Here is a 20,963-nt window from a genome sequence, read left to right as displayed (position 1 = left end):
GTTGAGTACTCTGTGACTCTTTATACTGAACTAGCTGATTGAAACAAAGTCGATTTTTACTTTCTGAACCTGAATTATCCACCTCTGAACATTAGAAAAGTCTAAGCAGGGTCAGTATCACAAAGAAGTCAGAGGGTCCAGCCCCCTCATCCAGACCTGTGGGCCTCCTCAATGCAATATGGCTGACCTCCATATGGCTGACGGATTTGTTCTAGTGCCTAATTCAGCTTGGGCCGTATTGTGTGAACCATGGCAAGGCCTGGAAAGACTTTGACAGTGAACCCCAATACATGCATATAATATCCAAATGAAGGAATTTTAACTTAAAGTGCACATGTGCTCACAAAAGCAAACAAAACCACTGTGTTTGAGGAACACAATACTGAAATATAACATTGTTCACACTGTGGAGATTTATCTCAGGTAATGTATAATCATAAAGATTCAGCGGTTCATAAAGACTCAAAACGAAGAAAGATGAAAGGGAACGTATTTAATTATATGTTATTAAATTCAAAGAAATGTTTCCCCTTATGAAAAGCAACAACAAGACCGCTGACCTTCAGGTTTCTGTCTCTTTGACTGCCCATAATTTTCCTTTATGGTGACACAGAGCTTGTTCTGTTTCTGACCAGGCTTCATGTTTGCAAGGCAAATGTCCATGTTTTGATAAAGCATAGAAATGGAAATTTACTGGATGGCAGAGGATGCTGCAAATGACTCTTTCTGCATTTGTACGTTCCTGTTAATCAGGTAAGACTCTAAGATTTTTTTCTTTGTTGATGGACACTAGCAGATAGAAAAGCAATTCATATAAATGTGAAAGCTATTATTATTATTGCGTTGAATAATAAATTATCTTTACTCAGTTGGTTTTATAGGAAAGCTATTGCAAAGTGCTGTTAATGATGCCCAGCAGGATTCACAAGCTCTGTAGCTGTCAGTAAGTAAAATGATTATGGTGCTAGGCTACAGAAACAGCTCCCATGGCTGGCAATCATGTATAAAGATTTTAAATTCATAATAATAAGTAGTAGTACTATTATATTAAAAATGTACACTAATTTAACTAAATATAGCAAATAATAAAAAGCACAGTACATTTCAGTTCTTGTACATACCTATGAAGCAGCACACTTCTGTATTCTTTCTGCTTGATCTGCCATTGTTTACCTTGAAGTGTGTTAAAATTGCACTACAATTCATTTGTGTGTATATAAAAGGATTAAATAAGTGTAAGAAATGTGTGTCTTTTTCAATAGTAACTATCGGACAGTGCCTCTGTCCTGACATGGCAGGATATGAGAACTTTTACTGTATTACTCTGAAAGTAAGCAGCTATGCTCCATATGACGCTCCAACATAGTATATCATTACTTGACAGGGCACAAATAATGTATTACTATAATAATACTTATGTATTAATTAACCACAAACTAAGTGTTAGTTACATTCTCATCTCATGTTTGTTCATTATTAATGAATCATGACACATCTTTTATCTCAAGCAGTTACTATATTTGTTACTATACCTGTTGATTCTGTTAATCTTTGTGAACTACTGAAGGAACTGCTGGATGACCAAGTAATGAATAACACAATTGAAATACTGATCTCATGTTTGTTCATCATTAATGAATCATGAAGCTTTTATCTGAAGCAGCTACTATATTTGTTCAAGATTTGTACTTCAGTAGTAACCAGGGGTGTCGTTAGGCCAATTTTAGGGGGGTTTCAGCCCCCCCACAAATAAATGTGTATGTATTGGTTTAAGTCATAAATAGTTTGCCATCAGCCCCCCTAGTAAAGACTCAGCCCCCCAATCCATTCATCTCTAACTACGCCCCGGGTAATAACTGACTAACTACTAAGTATTTGTATCCCGTCAAGCAAAGTGTTACCCTAGAGTGGTTTATGTGTATCAGACTGTAGAGCTTGCAAATGGGTGAATAATTATAATGATTCACAATCACGCAGATCCAAAAGACAAAATCCATCATGGGGTGGAAAAGGCTGTTGTGCCCGGCCATCATAGCTTTCATGATATTGTGCAGATGCAGTAACAATGGTAAGTATGGAACATTGCCCTCTGCTAGCCTTTGCTTGATATTTATTATCATTTATTATCATAATGCAAACCCGCCACATACACAGTGTGTCTTTGGAATAGATATTCATCCTATGCTATTGGGGTAACCACCCTATTAAGAGGCTAACCGTTGACATCAGTCACATCGCAATCTTCATTTTGTCCTTCTCTCAATGCACTGAAAAAAAGTTACTTTGAATAAACTAAATTGAATCATGTACATTGGTTTCACACAACTAGAATGAGTATTTTGAAAATTAGACATTCTTTTTAAGTAAATACATTCACTTTGTGTTCTGAGCATACACTGCATGGTGTCTATATGTGACCACACCATTCAGTGTTACCTTTAACACTTTTCAGTGTGCAGTGAGTGTTGTTTTTACAGTGTTCATATTTATTAATTCTTATAGTGTTCAATTTACAACCTAGAGTGTTAGGACAACATGTCTCCACCTCTTCCAAAATTGCAAGCCCATATGGGTGGCACACAAGTACAAAATGGGTGGCCCATATCTGCCCTATTTTAATGTACTCTCATGTGAACATATTTGGGCATTCAGCTGCTGTGTTTTACTAACCCACCATAATAAGAAAGACTTTTTTGGCCTTTTCTCTTTTTATGCAAAGTTTTATTTCAGTTCAGCTTTTGATAATCAAAGAACTGTGTTGAGAACCTCCTATGGTATAAAAGTGTGTGAAAGGTATGGCACCAATCACCAAACACAGATTATGAAGCTAGATTGTAGCATCACATAATTGTTTAGCATGGCTGAAAAAGGATGAGAGCTATCTTAATGACTGAAGGAGTGTATTTCCGCTAAAGCAGATATAATGGGTGGTGGCCTCATTGCTTTTAGACCACAACTTGCGATAGAACAAATCAAATCACTTTGCTCATTTAATATTAAGATTTTCATTAAGCATATTTTTTAGAAACCCACCACGATCGAGGCTGGTTTCCGTTGTGTTTTCCTCCCAGGCAATGCCTTTTCTACTTAAGCCGTAGAGGCTAAACCACCCCACCTGGTCATTGGCTGGAACACAAGAGCCATTTCTGTGGTTTTTGTTCTCTTGCCTTATTCCTCACAATCGCGGTGGATTTAAAAAAAAATTAAGTCAAAAACAGTACTGTGTCATGCTATGCAAATATACATCCAGCACAATTGGTCTGCAGGGGAGAGGGTGGCACCAGGAGCTGCACAGAAAAGGGTATCACAACTGTCCTAACACCTTTCTGCATATGTTAAAGGCAGGACTGGCACTCAAACCTACTCCCACACAATTAATATATACACCAAACTGGAGACACGTCCTGTACATTTCCAATAGCTTTTTCCTCTGACACAATAACAACATACCATGAAACCACAGCTCTCTAATCTTCAAGAGTAGTCAGAACCAAGCGAACAAAACTTTAACACAAAATAAGAAAAAGCTGTAAGGTCCTGTTTGGTCAGAATCTTTCTCATGATGGTGGGTAAATCTGGTATGGGTCTTCTGATCCTCATGACGTCTTGTGTGCATATTAAAATGGGGCTGATATGTGGAGGTGGAGACTCTTTGACAACACTCTAGGTTGTAAATTGAACACTATAAAAATCATTAACACTAAAAACAACACCCACGGCACACTGAAAAGTGTTAAAGGTAACACTGAATGGTGTGGACACATATAGACACCATGTAGTGTTAATTTAACACTGGCACATTTGCTGTGTAGTTGAGTTAATCTCACTAAGGTTTCTCACATCTAATTAAAACAAGTGAACTGGTTGCTAGACTGCATAAAATTAAGTATTTATAAGGCCTGCGAGAAGATGATAGCTCCCCTAATGGCTATAGGAGTGAATTTTCATTGCTTTTAGACCACAACTTCAGATAAAAGAACAAATATAGTCATTTTGCTCATTAAATATTAACATTTTTACTAGGCTTAATTTTTAGAAACCCAGGCTTAATATTCAGAAGCCCGCCGTGATCTAGGATGGTATGCCATGGATATTAGTAGTGCTGTCCCAAACTATTATTCTTTAAACGACTAATCTAGCGTTTATTTTTTTGATTATTCGACTAATCAAACAACTAATTTTTCGATTGATCTGATGATAAATTTATTGATAAACAATTATTTTCAAGTTAGTCATTTAACACAATTCACTCCCTCCCCCCCACTCACGAATCTGAAATTCTTATTACCATTTCAAATTTATTTAAACATTTCTTAAACATTAGAGCATTGTTAACAAAAAAAGGCAAATCATAAGAGATTCAATAGGATTTCTATGTTAGACTGAAGTTAATAATCACTGCAATAGTTTTTACTTAATTATTTCAGTACACCTATTTGACTTTAATGTTGAAATAGATGCTAAAACATGGAATGATTTCACAACTAGAGAAACATGTTTTTAACAAACACTAGCAAAGGTAGCTTTTAGTTAAGCTTACTTCAGTGAGTGAACGATTTAGGCTACAGTGTGTCAGAGTAGTCGTAAACGATAATTTCTCACTCTAGAGAGAATAAGTAAACAGAAAATATAAACAGCGTCATTAGCGTCAGCTACAGTAGCTTTACAATCTTTGTACAAACTTTGGAAGAGCTTTTTTTTGTTGCACGCTTTAAACACATGTAACCTTATTAAAACAATACATACATGTGGATGTCGGGCTAAGGATATGAAGGATACGAAGATAAATTCATGGAAAATTTGCTACATTTGTGATAAATAATTCCTGTCTTTTTTCTGTTCCATAGCTGATGAGAAGTGTGTGTATAACAAGTACCCGACTGACACCTGGCCATACTGTAAGTGAGCAGTACACTTTATTCAAAGTGAAACTCATAAATTAATAACTATTCCCATAGAATAATAACACATAACAGATTTTCAAGGCTTAACATGGTAACTACTGTACAATCAATTCAAATAATATTTGTACTGAACTTCTGTCTTATTTTAGGTCTTTATAATGTAACCCTGAACAGTTGTAAATCTAACAAGATGGTTGTGATAGTTGGTGAAAACTACACTGGAATACTGAAGAGAACTCCATGCTCACAGCTATCACAGTGCCAGAGTAAGTTACAAGTAAACGGTTCCCATGGAAGATACCCGGGACAAAAGCAGAGTGACATCGAGCCCTGTAATCAAGGAAATGGGTCTGCCTCCTCTGAGTATACTATTAAACATAGCCCTAATCGCCAAGGAAGCGGTCTTGCTGCCGTATGAGTTGAATCTATGAATCTCAGAGAAATTGTATTACAGATTTAACACATATGAAATCTTGGTTCTTCATGTTTCTGGCTCAACTACCTGCAATTCTTCATCATTTACTTTTATCGTTCACAGACATCCTGGTCAATATAGGATGTCAATAATTAATACAGAGGTTTGCAGACCCCTGACGAACCTGATTGTTAGTACAAATGAACATGTGATTGTTGGAGATTTTAATATCCATACTGAAAATGACTGATCGTGACTGCCTGCCTCAGGCAGGGCCACGGGCGTAGCGGCGTCAGCAGGCACCTCAGGCGTGTGGCCAGCAGGGGGTGCCTCAGCAGGTACCTTGGGCGTGAGGCCAGCAGGGGGCGCCTCAGCAGGCACCTTGGGCGTGTGGCCAGCAGGGGGCGCTGCCAAGACGGACAGGACAGATGAGACGGGCGTAGCGGCGGCATCCGGCGGTGCCGCGGCAGAGTGGCATCAGCAGGCGAGGCTGCGGGCAGAGCGGCTTCAGCAGGCGAGGCCGCGGGCGTAGCCGGCACGGGCAGATCAGGAATGACGGGCAGATCAGGAACGGGCACCAGGGTGGGTGCTGGGCGAGCAGGCACTGCCCCTTTAAGGGCCTTGGGGATCCGGGGAATGGCGTCCCAAACGACCCTGGCCCCCCTATTAAACAGGCGTGCCACCCGGTAATGATACGCCGCTAGCGGCGGCTGCTCTACTACGGCGCCGGGGGCTTTGAATACTTGCGGGGGCATCGCAGCGGGGATGTCCACGGCAATCAGGGATTCCCCCTGATCACAAACAAGGAGCGAAGCTGGAGAGAGAGAAGCGGCTCCCAGGAAGACTGGTTGGGGCTTCCTCTGGCTTCTCCTTTGGCTTTCTCATCTTTTTCCTCCGGTTTGTTGTTGTCGGCGGGGACTGGGTTGTGTCGGAGATGACGGACGACGCGACCAGCTGGGTCTCACCTCCGTTACCCTCTCCATCAGCCGCCGAAGATTTTCACGTACTTCCCGCAAAGGGTAAGTGTTTCCGGGCGGGTTTACCTCACTCAGGAGGTTCCCACTCCGGCTGGCTAAATCCCGGGCTGATTTAGCCAGTATAGCACCTCCTGCAGCAGACCGAGGCGTTGGTCCTCTATTTGCCGCGGTGCGTTTTTGGAGAGGTCCGTCATTCTGTTATGATCGGGGGGAAAGACGAGGCAGGAAGGCGAGAATCCACAGGCAACGGGTTTATTCAGGGAAACATGGGGCAGACGGCGACGAACTAACATCAATGACGGACAACCAACTAAGGAAGACGTGGACTAATATACATGAAACAAGCCGAAATAACAGGCAACAGGTGATCACAATCGGGAATTAACACGAGGTAACGAGGGGGGCGTGGCACACACGAGGATCGGACGAGCCGGGGGTGACATCAAGCATGTCAGTAGTCTCTAATCATTCTCTCCTAACATTCATAAGGTCCTACTAAGGTTTGCTAATCTTTTTGCTCAAGCTGTTGGTTGTTCACTTCCTGCACTTTATGCAGTGACTTTATGTAACCTTGAATCTAGTGACCTAGCAAATTACAAACTGCTCTCTACTCTTACATTTATCTCAAAATAAGAACATAAGAACATAAGAACTATACAAACGAGAGGTATGTATCCAGTGGTAAACCCGCTAGGAGCGAGTTGCAGTAGTCAAGGCAGGAGATGACGAGGGACTGAACGAGTATCTGGGTAGCCTGTGTGGAAAGAAATGGACGTATCCTTCTGATATTGAACAGGAGAAACCGACAAGAGCGGGAAACGTTGGCGATATGAGAGGAAAAGGACAGACGATTGTCCATGGTAACCCCAAGGTTACGAGCAGTAACCGAAGGACGGATCAGGGAGTTGTCGAGGGAGATCACAAGGTCCAGGACGGGGGATGAGTCAGCGGGGATGTACAGCAGTTCCGTTTTACTAGGGTTAAGTTTCAGTTGGTGAGCGGTCATCCAAGATGAGATATCTGCTAGACATGCAGATATCTTAGTGGAGACATGAGTGCCTGAAGGAGAGGATGAGTTGAGTGTCATCTGCATGGCAGTGGTAAGAGAAGCCATGAGAGGATATGACCTCACCAAGAGATTTGGTATAGAGGGAGAACAGGAGTGGGCAAAGAACCGAGCCCTGAGGGACACCAGTGAAGAGACTATGTGGGGTAGATGTGAGTCCTTTCCATGTCACTCGGTATGATCGGCTTTCGAGGTAGGATGCAAGCCATTGCCAAGCCAAACCACCAATGCCAAGACTCCTAAGGATGGACAGGAGAGTCTTGTGGTTAATCGTGTCAAATGCTGCTGATAGGTCAAGAAGGATGAGGACAGATGACAGTTTGGCTGACCTAGCAGCATGCAGCTTCTCAGTGACTGCTAAGAGGGCAGTCTCTGTGGAGTGAGCTGCTTTGAAGCCAGACTGATTAGGATCCTGGAGGTTGTTCTGAGAGAGGTAAAGAGAGAGCTGGTTGTAGACTGTGCGTTCGAGGATTTTTGAAAGGAAGGAAAGAAGCGATACTGGTCGGTAGTTGCGAGTGTCCGAGGGATTTAGAGTGGGTTTTTTCAAGATGGGAATGACCCTGGCTATTTTGAATGCTGTTGTTACATGCCCGGAAGTTATGGAGCCATTAATGATAGTGGTGATGAAGGGGAGAAGGTCCAGAGAGATTGTCTGGAGCAATGTGGAAGGGATTGGATCCAGTGGGCAGGTGGTATGGTTGGAAGATGAGATGACTTTCATGATCTCATCAACTGTAAGACTGGAATACTTGGTCAGTAAGAGGGAAGGGAAATCCTGGGTGTGTAGTGTACTGTAGTGGATGGGGAGGGAGAGAATGTCTGGCAGATTTCGTCAATCCTTTAGTCAAAGAAGGTGGCAAAGTCTTCAGCAGTCAGGGAGGATGGAGCAGGAGGAGTTGGAGGGTTGAGTAGTGATGAAAAGATATGATGGAGTTTACGGGGATCATGTGAGGATAGCTCAAGTTTTTCCTTATAAAAGGCAGTTTTAGCTGCAGTCACATCCGAAGAGAATTTGGATAGAAGAGTACGGTAGAAAGACAGATCTGCATCAAGTTTAGATTTCTTCCATGTCCTCTCTGCTACCCGCAATTCTCTTCGGTTGCTGCGTAATGCAGCTGAAAGCCAAGGAGCAGGGCGAGTTTTCCTGGGGTTAAGAGACAGTGGGCAGAGGTGATCAATGGATGAGGAAAGTGAGTTTATATTTTATTTCCCTAGTAAACCACCTAGGTTGCAATTTCCTAAATTTATTCTTGCTGGAAACAGGTATTTAGTCCTCTTGCACTTGCAATAATGTGCTTTTAAAAAATTCCCATGCCTCTTCAACAGTTTTGTTATTTAACTCCATCCAGTTCACAGTTTCTAGTTTTAATCTCATACAATTGAAGTTAGCCTTCCTAACATTATATATTTTTGATTTGGACTTTGCTCTTCAGGCACTAAACTTAACCTCAAATTTAACCATGTTATGATCGCTACTGTCAAGTGGTTCTAAAACGTCTAATTTACCAATCCTGTCCTGGTTATTAGAGAAAACCAGATCAAGAATGGCATCTCCCCTGGTAGGGGTGTTAACAAACTGAGTTAAAAAAACAATCCTGTACTAATTCCACCATCTCCAGTTCATTTTCAGAAGAGCCAGCAACAATGTCCCACTGCATCCCCGGTAGATTAAAATCACCGATAACTACCACATAATTTTTATTGCTCATAATCCTAATATCACTGTATAACAATCTGCTTTCCTCGGCAGCTACATTAGGTGCTCTGTAACAAACACCGACAATTAGGCTATTTGAGTTTTTAGCATCTAATTTTACCCATATAGCTTCCGTAGTTTTACAGTAAGCTCCCTTGCCTGCAAGTTTTCCTTCACATATACTGCAACACCACCTCCCTTCTTACCTATACGGTCTTTACGGAACAACGTGTAACCATCCATATTACATGGTTTTATTATTATTCTTGTCCATCCTTTTCTCTCAACCACGTTTCAGTTATTGCTATAATATCATATGAGTATGATGAGATAAGAGCCTCTAAATCATGAATTTTATTCCTAATACTCCTGGCGTTTAAATACAGACAACAAAGGGTAGGCCTATAATGGTGCCCACTTACATGATTTTTTGGGGCTTTCTGTTTCCCCCCAGTTACATACTTAACTAACCTCCCTGCCCCCCCAGTCCCTAGTTTAAACATTCCTCAACTACTCTACAAATACGCCTTCCCAGTACACTGGTTCCCCTCCAGTTCAAATGCAACCCATCCGGCTTGAACTGGTCCCACCTGTTCCAGAAGGTCCTCCAGTGCCCCATAAACCTAAACCCCTCTTTCCTACACCATCCTTTTAGCCACGCATTTAATCTCCTTTCAGAGATTTCAGAGAATACCACCATGGACGTTTTGCTTCTAAGCTTATTGGCGACTTCTATAAATTTATCCTGTAGAACACCCCTTCTACCCTTGCCTATGTCGTTGGTGCCAACATGCACCACAACAACTGGATCCACCCCAGCTGGGGCCAAAAGCTTGTCCACACGATCTGGAAGGTCTCCTACCTGGGCACCAGGCAGGCAAGACACCGTACGGGACCCTCAATCACGCGTGCACACATAACTGTCTACTCCCCTAATAATTGAATCCCCCACTACCACAACCTCCCTCTTCCTGGGGGGAGGGGGCTCCTCAGTGCCCAAGGGCCCACCTGCCTCCCCAGTCCCTTCCGGCTCTAAAGCTGGAAGCACCTGAAACCTGTTAGACACAGACACCTCAGGTGATGCCGCCTTTGTAACGTGTGTACGCCTTTTCCTGTGTCTACGACCTATGGTCACCCAGCTCTTTCGACCTCTCTGCTCTTCATTCTCCCTCCTCCCCGCTAGTGGCGTACACACCATCTCCCTAAACGGCGTATTAACTAGCTCCTCTAACTCACTGTTGCATTGGATGAGAGCCAGTTGCTCCTCAAGGTCGCGAACCTTGACCATGAGTGAGTCCACTAGCTTACATCGCTCGCAGATGAAGTCCAACTGGACACTAACGTCCAGAAGGGCAAACATCTTGCAAACGCAACACTGAGCCGGCCCCATAATTAACTAACTGACTATGACCCCGTACTCCCAGCCCAGTAAATTTATATAGTGTATTTAACTATAAAGATTAATTTGCGTAACGATAAATGCAGTAAAGTGCCGAGTACATTAAAATAAGTTATTACTTGTGTTAAAAGGGAACTTAATTATTATTTTTATTTTAAATTTTAAACCTGATAAATTTACTACTACTTACCAGAAGAAGTTCTGCCTGAACCAAGTATGAACTAAAAACAAGGCGAAATCGAAGTTCCTCTTGGGTGTCGAAAAACCACAAAAACCCCCTCACAGCAGGCTACTGCCGGGGCGGGAAGTATGTTCACAAGTATGTTCACAAGTATCAGTCCTGTGCCCATTATTGTTTATTTTGTGTATGCTGCTACTCAGTTACGTTACACAGTTATACCACCATTTCCAAGATACAGGAAACAGGATAAGACTAGTTAAGCATATTTCTCCAAACATGGAACAGGACCCAGGGCATTCTAGCAGACTATTCTGGGTCAGAGTTATTACAGTTTCAACATTTACATTAGTTTTTCATTTTTAATTAGTATTTCATTTTGATTTTCAGTTTTACTTCAGTTTCATTTCCTTTTAGGTGTGTACAGATAATTTTAATTCCGTTTTTATTTTAGGAAAGTTTCCAGTTTTATCCTTATAAAGGATTAAGCCTAAGAAAACATTGGCCCTTTTTTATATAAATCATTGTTCAGCACAAACGCGTCTGTCTGTGAAACAAACGGAATGGAGAAAATGTGCTGCGGCGCACTAACCTGATGTGGAATTTTGCTGCGCACCTTAAATCATCCCGAAATCAACCTGAAGCAACACTAAGCCGCCAGTAGATGGGGATAGATATTCACCTATAAACACTGGATCTATACAAAGTGTTCGTAATCGCAATGCTCCATCTTCTGTAATTTAAAAAAGTCAGCACTAATTAATAAGAAATTGCAAGAAAACTGTATAAGATTTTAATGAAATTTGCGACCACATAAGTAGACAAATGTTTGCATTTTCCTGTTGGTTGATTTTAAATTAATAAACATCTGGAGGACCTGACTGAGTGGAAAGACTGAAGAAAACACTGCAAGATTTTCTATATATAAAATTGTTTAAATTGTGATTTATTATTACCTTTTAATTTCAGTTCCCTCCTCATTCATTTTAAAAGGTGTAATGAATATTTTTTAGGTTTGCCCAGTGAGTATGCAGATCTCGCTGTTCTGTCATTTCAGCACAATGGAAACTTAAGTAAAGGTAAGGCTTTCTATTTTCCAGACAAGGTCACATCCTAACTATCTGTCGAATTCAAAGTTTCAATAAGTAAATGATGAATCCCATTCATCATTTATAATAATTGTCATAATTGTCATTTATAATTATCATTTATAATAATTGTCATTTATATGTTCATTTCAATTATTTGTGTATGCCATTCAGCTGATTTTTGGGTGTGGCAAGATGGTGAGTCATACCGTGTATACCTGCAGAAGACTTTGTTGACCTCACTGAATCTTTCACTGATTCTTTTACCAGGTACTTAAAAATGACCTCAATATTGTTTTTGTTATTCCGTCAAACTAAACTGCAATTAAAATGGGCTAGTTTTGGTTGTAATCGTTAATTCATGTTAATTAATTATGTTGATTTAATTATTAATTATTTAATATGGATTAAGAATTAAACGTGTAATATTATTCAAATTCTAGTTTGCATGCCAGCACTCAAATGATTATATTACTCTTTTGAAGTCTTGAAGATAAAACATTTTTAAAATTATAAAACTAATCTTGCTTTTTGAATATTCATTTTCAAAGGAAATGGGTCCTATAATATAACCTTAAACACTGTAGAAATATGTACCTCCGCAAAGTTTGTTGCAGATATTTGCAAAGGTAAGTAACACATAATTGTACAAATAAATGTTTCATTCATTGCTCATTGCATCATATTGAAACCCTGAATTGATATTCTGTGCTGTCCAGAGTTCAAAATTTTTTCTTACAAGTACTCAGTGGAATGGGGTCCCATCCCTGGCATATCCCCAATGGGGTCCTGTTCCTAGCGTTCCCACAATGGGGTCCTGTTCCTAGAGTAAGCCCAACATGGTCCTGTCCCTATTTTCCACCCCAAGGGGGTCCTGTCCCTAGCATTCCCCCAATGTGGTAATATCCCTAGCATCCCCCCCCCCCCCCCCCCCCAGTGTGGTCCTGTCGCTAGTGTTACGGCTGTCCCTAACATACATCCCAAGTTAATTTGGACAAACATGCATTACCTTTTGTGAAAATAGATATAGGGACATTTTCAAAATTCTTCCTGCACATGTATCCATCCATCTTTTAATCCAAGCAGGGCTGTGGGGATCTTGGAGCCTCCCCTAGGCAGCACAGGGCACAAACATGTACAATCATAACTAATAGTCAACTTAGAGACCCGTAACTGCATATCTTTGGCATGTGGAAACCAGCATACCCAGAGTAAACCTGTATGACACTGAGAAAGACACTATTCATGTGTGTGTGTATTAAAACCGGATTTAAATGTATCCTTCTGTTCCAGATGAAGACAAAAGATTTGTTATTAACATCACAGTACAAAGCACTACACACTCCCCATATATTACATGTGCAAAATGTCAAACTGTAGAATATCCCCAAATGAACTTTACGTTTCCTGAAGCGGGAAACGGGACATCAGGAATAAGTGCAGCTGTTGCTGTGTAAGTGATTTGTTTTCTATCTTTGTTCCTCAACTTTTTCCCTGCTGTTTCTAAACTGTATTTTTGATTGTATTTTTCTGACTATCTTATGTCCATGTCTCAGTATTGTCCGATTGGGCAACACTTTACTTGAAGTAGTCTACATATGGGTGACATGTAACCGTCATAAGAATGACATGACACATGTCATGCACATTAATGACACATTATTGATGTTTATGTTGTCATAATTTTTGGAACTGAATAACACATTATGACAACAGTCATAAACATCAATAATGTGTCATTAATGTGCAGGACATGTGTCATGTCATTCTTATGACGGTTACATGTCACCCTTATGTAGACTGCTTCAAGTAAAGCGTTACCTCAGATTGTCAGTGTTATATGTCTTTAATATTCATATTTATGTTCTGTTTATCACTGTTCTTTTTTTTTTTTTTGCACTATGACCTACGAGTCCATAATTTCATCTCATGCAATGATGACAATGACAATAATGATGTTTTGAATTTGACTATGGCCTAAACTGCTGTCAAGGCAGTCAGCACTAGATGAGGCCACATATTATGCATCAGAATGATAGCTCTTCCCTTACAGGCAGGTTATGAAAAACCTCACGCAACTGTTGACCATGATGGGAAGTAAATCATCTGCAGCTATCACAATAGGAGAAGCCAAAGGCATCCTGGTGAAACCAGAAGATAAGAACACTCTTCCAGGAACTTCCTTTGTAATCTCTGATTCCGTATTGGTAAATATTTTCCCATTGAGGACTATCGCCCCAGGTCTCCAGGGCTGGGTGCTGGAATGTTCTCTCCAGGGTTCCCTACTGCAGGTCAAAGACAGAGTGCTGTATTGCCTGGGACATGCTCCAGGGGCCCATACAAGCCTTCCTTAGATATTTGATTAGAAGGTGGAGGTGCTTCATTTCATGCTTTTTTCGTATTCATAGAATATACTGCAGTTCCACAAACAGCTCTTGCTAGAGCTCAAAGCTGCAGGGATTTTAGGAACTGTGGCAGCTTGGATCAAAAACTGGTTAACTGATAGGAAGCAGCGAGTAGTTATGAGAGGCACAATGTCACAGTGGGCCTGTGTTCATAGTGGGGTACCGCAGAGTTCAGTTTTAGGACCACTATTGTTCCTAATTTACATTAATGATATTGAAACCAATACATACAGTAATCTGGTTAAATTTGCAGACGACACCAAGGTAGGTGGTGTAGCAGATACTGATCTAGCAGCATAGAGGCTACAACAGGATCTGGATTTAATTAGCGACTGGGCTGATACTTGGCAGATGAAATTTAACACAGATAAATGTAAGGTAATCTATGCAGGGAGCAGAAATATAAAGTACAGATATTTTATGGGTTCCACTGAAATAAAGGTAGCTGATTCCGAGAAAGATCTCGGTCTGTATGTTGATGCTTCCATGTCCCACTCTCGCCAGTGTGGGGAAGCAATAAAAAAGGCCAATAGAATGTTGGGTTATATCTCTAGGTGTGTGGAGTTTAAGTCAAGGGAGGTGATGTTACATTTATATAATTCCTTGGAAAGACCCCACCTAGAATATTGTGTGCAGGTTTGGTCACCATACCTCAAGAAGGACATTGCTGCCTTAGAAAAGGTGCAACAGAGGGCTACGAGAATGATTCCTGGTCTTAGAGGAATGTCTTATGAGGAGAGGTTAGCTGAGCTGAATCTGTTTAGCCTTGAGCAAAGGAGACTAAGGGGGGACATGATCCAGGTCTATAATATTCTAACAGGTCTGGATGCTGTTCAGCCAAATGGCTATATCAGTATTAGTTTAAATACTAGAACTCGTGGCCATAAGTGGAAATTAGCGGGAGAACATTTTAAAACAAATTTGAGGAAGCACTTCTTTACACAGCGTGTAGTTAGAGTATGGAATAGTCTTCCTGCTAGTGTAGCAGAAGCTAAAACCCTGGGTTCCTTTAAATCAGAGCTAGATAAGATTTTAACAACTCTGAGCTATTAGTTAAGTTCTCCCCAAACTAGCTTGATGGGCCGAATGGCCCCCTCTCGTTTGTAAATTTCTTATGTTCTTCTTATGTTCTAATTTATTTCCAGTAAAAAGAGGCAGTTTCTTTACTGGTACATAGGCACATGCCCCTGATAAGGCAAAAGGGTATTGTTGTTTCTGCAGTTCCCTTCACAGTGACTAAACACCTACTCAAGCAGCTTACAGTCATGCATCGCATAATGACATTTCAAGCAACGACGGAATGCGTATATGACTGGTGGTCCCGTAAGATTATAACAGAGCTGGAAAATTCCTATCATCTTCTGATGTCATAGTGCAATGCATCGTTCACTTGTTTGTGGTGATGCTGGTGTAAACAAACCTACTGCACTGCCAGTCATGTAAAAGTATAGCACATGCAATTACGTACTGTACATAATACTTGACAGTGATAACAAACAACTTTGTTACTTGTTTAGTATTTACTAAACCATGGGCGTAATTTCCAGGGGGGTTAGGGGGGTCATGACCCCCCCAATAATCAGATCCAGCCAATATAACCCCCCCCAATAATCATGTTTCCCCTGTAATGGGTGGAGACCTCGACCCCCCCAATGTTCCAGCCAAAGTTACGCCCTTGTACTAAACTGTACCCTTTAATCGTTATTTAGAGTGTACTTTAAGTTTATTGTAGCCTAGGTGTGTAGTAGGCTAGGTTTGTGTAAATACACTCTAAGATGTTCACACAATCGAGTAATGACGCATTTCTCAGAATGCATCCACATGGTTACGTGACGCATGTCTTTCAATTTTAACCTTTGCTTTCAAAATCTGCAGGCAAGAAATGTATTTTGGATTTTGATAGTTAAAAAAATACTCCAAATAAAAATTTAAGTATAATTTAGATAGAGCTTTCTATATATTTAGAAATTCCGTAAGATTTGAATGTATTTGCATGGTGTGAATACTTTAACAAAGCACTAAACTAATTGATAATGAATTGATAACAATTCATGTGTCCAGCAGGATGTGCATAGATGGGTGTAAAAAAAACCAAACGTGTGCTGTTTTGTAGATGTCTGATAATGAAGAAATAATGCAAAAAAGCCCAAGAAGCGTTTCTGTCCCTCAAGAAGCTATAAACAAAGCAATATCGGTAAACCAAAACAGGACATTTCTGGGAGTATTTCTGTTTCCAAATATGACTAAGGTAAATAAACTTTGGAAGTTCCTCATGTTACCAAAATCTCATCATTGTAAACTATCTGTTCAAGAGTGTATTTTTATGATCTTTCAGGATGCAAAAAATACCAGTGTTTTAAACAATGAGGTTATTGCAATTGATATGGGAACTGAGATTTCTAATCTCACAACTGACATAAACATTACTTACAGAAACGTCAAAAAGGTAAGTTACAAGACCAGGACAGAACCCTTCAGTGTCTCAATATAACTTATGTTAAACTATCAAACAGGGTTAATATGCTTGTGAGTGGAAAATGAAAATTGAAACTTTATTTTCATGCAGGATGGTTTCACGGTGATTTGCAGTTCATGGAACGGTGAAGGTAATGTCAATCCAAGAAGAGACATCGAATAGATTATGTGTTATTGGCATGTTTAACATAAATCATTCAAATAATTAAAACAAACTTTTTGCTGCAGAAAAATTTGCATTCATCCCTTTGGGGTGAATTATGAGGAAATAAACAGTGTTTTCTGCACTTTCACTTGAAGGTCAGTACCCCAACTGGACGAGACAGGGATGCAACACTTTGGAAGACAATAACACTATCACATGCCTGTGTAGCCACCTGACCTTCTTTGCCATTCTCATGGTAAGGCTTTTTCATTGAAGCATTTATTCCTGAGATCCAGCATTTCATTTTTGTCCTCTATAAAGGGCATTTTGTTTTTGTTCATATCCCTCATACTATGCATGCCACTTTGTTAAGTCCTGTTGTTCTAATTAGGGCTTTAAGATGACATCATTTATAGGGGTATGACCGTGCCAACTTCCTCTTCCTATTAAATCAAAATTATTTTTTTACACTGGATCTCAAGATAATAAGCAACACAGGAAAACAGCTTCAGGGGCATGAAATGTCATTTACATTTACATTTACGGCATTTGGCAGATGCCCTTAGCCAGAGCGACTTACATACATGCCTTTGAAGTCTACATCAGTCAATACATTCTAATACTGGTTCAATAGAACCCGGGCTAAGAATACTCTGTCTAAAAACTCTGTTGGCAAGCAATACTGTTTCAAATTTATTATTATTATTTTTTAAAAAAAGAATATAATCCTGGAACTGCTAATCCAAGTATTTCCGAAAGAGGCAGGTTTTTAGTCATCATTTGAAGGGACCCATTGACTCAGCTGTTCGGACAACTATGGGAAGTTCATTACACCACTTAGGTGCCAAAACAGAGAATAGTCTAGATGCATGTCTTCCTTGCACCTTGAGAGACGGCGGGACCAAGCAAGCGGTGCTGGAGGATCGGAGAGATCATGGTGCAGTGTGGGGTGAGATAAGTTATTTTAGGTAAGAGGGTGCTGGTCCTTTTTTGGGTTTGTAGGCGAGTATCAAAGTTTTGCATCTGATGTGGGCAACTACAGAAAGCCAGCTGAAGGAGCGAAACAATGATGTGGTGTGGGAGAACCTGGGTAGGTTGAAAACGAGTCAAGCAACTGCATTCTGGATCAGTTGCAGAGGACGAATGCCGCTCAGAGGCAGATCAGCTAGGAGTGAGTTACAGTAGTCTAGTCTCGAGATGACAAGGGATTGAACAAATACGTGAGTGACCTGTGAGGAGAGAAATGGACAAATCCTTCTGATGTTGAAGAGGAGCAATCAACGTGCGTGAGAAGAATTAGCAATATGAGAGGAAAAGGACAGGTGATTGTCCATGATCACCCCAAAGTTGCGTGTGGTGACTGAAGGAGAGATCAGAGAGTTGCCCAGGGAGATCACAAGATCCGATGTGAGGATGAATCAGCTGGGATGAACAGCAGCTCAGTTTTGCTGGGGTTGAGTTTCAGCTGATGAGCTGCCATCCATGATGAGATTTCACCCAGACATGCAGAGATCTGAGTGGAAATATGAGTGTCTGAGGGTGGAAAAGAGAGGATAAGTTGAGTGTCGTCTGCATAGAAGTCCTGTGGTTTATTATATACAGAATAAGCCTCAGATAAAATAATTGTATTTAGGGTTGCCCATGGTGGACTGTGCTAGTGGGTAAAGTAGAAAAGAAACAGCTACATAGGCAAAAACCATTTGATTTTCCCACTCAGGTTGATCCTAACGTGAACATCAGTAGGACCAATCTGGAGACTCTCACCTACATCTCCTACATTGGTTGCGGCTTGTCGATGTTCTTTCTGGGTATTGCTCTGTTCACACACTTCATTTTAAGGTAGGGCTTTCAATATCATTACTTCATTAACCCTCATCCTACCAACTGGGGTCCCCAAAGAAGAACTTACTGTGAGAGACAAATACAGCAAAATAATATTAATTGCAAAATTTCAGAGAGATGACAAATATATATATCTGTCGGTAGAATGAGGGTGAAAGTCACTGTGGTAACACTTCATTTAAGGGGGCACAAACACTTAGTAGTAACTCAGTTACCACTGAGGTACAAATCATGAACAATTATAGTTACTTAAGAACAAAATATGCATCATGATTCAAAAATGATGAAGAAATCTGATCAATAGTTCACTTGTATCATCCATTACTTGTTCCTTCAGTAGTTCACAAGAATTTACTGAATTAATTAACAGATATAGTAACAAATATAGTAACTGCTTAGGAGAAAATATGCATCACAATCCATTAATTATGAATGAACATAAGATCTGTAGGTAACTAAGACTTGGTTTGTGGGTAATTAAGTAATACCATAATACTACATTATGGGTGCCCCCTCAAGTAAAGTGTTACTGTGTAACTGATACATAGGCTTAGAGCAGGGCACAAAAAACTGACGTGCCCACTCTGTTCTGTTTGTAGGAAAGCTAAGTCCAATTCAGCTTCCAAAATCCTCATAAACCTTTTTGTCGCCATGTTTCTGCTGGACCTCACCTTCCTTTCCAATGAATGGATCACCTCTTTAGGCAATCTCACAGGCTGTAAGATCATGGGGGCATTCATGCACTACTCATTGCTCTCTACCTTCAACTGGTTTGCCATTGAAGCCTTACACCTCTGCTTGCACCTCGTCGGTGCTTTGAAATTGGACATCAGTCATTATGTGCTCAAAATGTGCTTTGTTGGGTGGGGTGAGTATCCAGTTCTCTGTCTGCTTCTGATGTGATGATGCAGTTATGCATGTCTGGGTGAATCCAGTCGGTGCCAGTAATGCCTCTGCTTCTTGCCAGCACTTCCTGCTTTGGTCGTCATAATCCTCTTGTGCCTTGGAAAGTATGGACAACAGACTGCCAGCTTTGGTCAAAGTAGTAACGTAACAATGTAACTCTTCTTTTTCTAATTCTAAAACCATAGTTAAATACTGTTATGAAAATCAGTGCAAATAATGCCACTGATGGTAATGTTACTGTATTGCATCTTACGTTTAAGTGCTGAGGACTTGCTATTCTTGTGATTTCAGGTGCTGGATAACGGACATCTTAGTCCATTACATTGTGAATATTGGCTATTATGCGTTAGTGTTTCTGTTCACCTTCACCATCTTCATCATCATTGTGAGAAGGCTTGTGTATTTCATGGGCAAAAATGCAGGCACTTCCAAGGCAGGCTCAGGAAGAGCTGATATATTTACTATAATGGGACTATGCTGCCTGCTGGGAATCACCTGGGGCTTTGCCTTCCTCAGCTACGGGCCCCTCACGATACCAGCGCTCTACATATTCACCATCCTGAACTCATTTCAAGGTGAGCTGCAGAAACACTCAGTATGTTTACATGCACACTAAGAAAATCAAATTATTGTGTTAGTCCGAATAAAACTGGACTTTTGGAAAATGGAAAACACTTTATTGTCATTGTAATTTACATTAACAACGAAATTCAGTTGGCAACTCTCATTTAAGCAGCAGCGATATACATATATAAATATAAGAAAGTACACAAATTAAAAGTTGTAATAATAATAATAGTAATAATAATCTACACAGTAGAGAAATAATTGCAATAAAGGAATACCCAATCAATTAAAAAGAGAGCAAAAAGTGTAAACACATTGAGTTCTTCCCTTCAACTTCATATACAGTTAGGATGATAAACAATAAACAATTGCTGTAGTGCAAATGAGGTAGTTATGGTAAAGTATGAGCAGTAATTAAAAAGTCTACATGAAACCAGGTTTACAATGGTCTAAGTGTGTGGGGGTGGGGTTGTGATGGAACAACTGAGACTACAGCTCTGGGAAAGAAGCTGTTCTTCAGTCGGTTTGTGTGCACTGTAATTGTCCTTCAACGTTTGCCTGATGGCAAAGCAACAAATAGACTGTGTCCTGGATGATGCATGTTCACAATAATGCTGTTAGCTTTCTGTCTCAGCCGACTAGCATAGATGGAGTCCAGCTCTGGAAGTTCAGACCCAATAACCCGTTGAGCTGCCTTCACCACTCTCTGTAGATCCCTTTGGTCCTCTACAGTGCAGCTGGAATACCACACTGTAATACAGTAGGACAGAATACTCTCTATGGTAGAGCGGTAAAAGTTAATCAACAGTTTGTTGGGCAATTGAGCATGTTTTAATTTCCTCAGGAAAAAGAGCCTTTGTTGAGCTTTTTTCACTAGGTAGGAGGTGTTAAGAGCCCAAG

The 20,963-nt window shown here is 40.5% G+C and overlaps 1 protein-coding gene across 1 annotated transcript in view; it reads left to right on the top strand.

Annotated features, from left to right (window-relative positions):
• Positions 1-20,963, top strand: part of LOC111833691 (adhesion G-protein coupled receptor G5-like) — a 34,544-nt gene that overhangs the window by 5,601 nt on the left and 7,980 nt on the right. Inside the window, exons 2-18 of the mRNA XM_023792221.2 lie at positions 636-753; positions 1,978-2,068; positions 4,848-4,898; positions 5,054-5,170; positions 11,649-11,714; positions 11,898-11,993; positions 12,275-12,352; positions 13,017-13,176; positions 13,777-13,930; positions 16,242-16,376; positions 16,464-16,574; positions 16,695-16,734; positions 16,904-17,004; positions 18,466-18,587; positions 19,190-19,458; positions 19,558-19,648; positions 19,788-20,071. Coding sequence (XP_023647989.2) covers positions 1,999-2,068; positions 4,848-4,898; positions 5,054-5,170; positions 11,649-11,714; positions 11,898-11,993; positions 12,275-12,352; positions 13,017-13,176; positions 13,777-13,930; positions 16,242-16,376; positions 16,464-16,574; positions 16,695-16,734; positions 16,904-17,004; positions 18,466-18,587; positions 19,190-19,458; positions 19,558-19,648; positions 19,788-20,071 — 1,945 coding nt within the window. The 5' untranslated portion in view covers positions 636-753; positions 1,978-1,998. The remainder of the gene's footprint in view (positions 1-635; positions 754-1,977; positions 2,069-4,847; positions 4,899-5,053; positions 5,171-11,648; positions 11,715-11,897; positions 11,994-12,274; positions 12,353-13,016; positions 13,177-13,776; positions 13,931-16,241; positions 16,377-16,463; positions 16,575-16,694; positions 16,735-16,903; positions 17,005-18,465; positions 18,588-19,189; positions 19,459-19,557; positions 19,649-19,787; positions 20,072-20,963) is intronic.

This window comes from Paramormyrops kingsleyae, chromosome 19 (genome assembly GCF_048594095.1).
Source record: "Paramormyrops kingsleyae isolate MSU_618 chromosome 19, PKINGS_0.4, whole genome shotgun sequence".
Lineage (NCBI taxonomy): Eukaryota > Metazoa > Chordata > Actinopteri > Osteoglossiformes > Mormyridae > Paramormyrops > Paramormyrops kingsleyae.
Note: the sequence above shows the minus strand (reverse complement) of the source record. Positions and strands in the feature narration are given on the sequence as shown.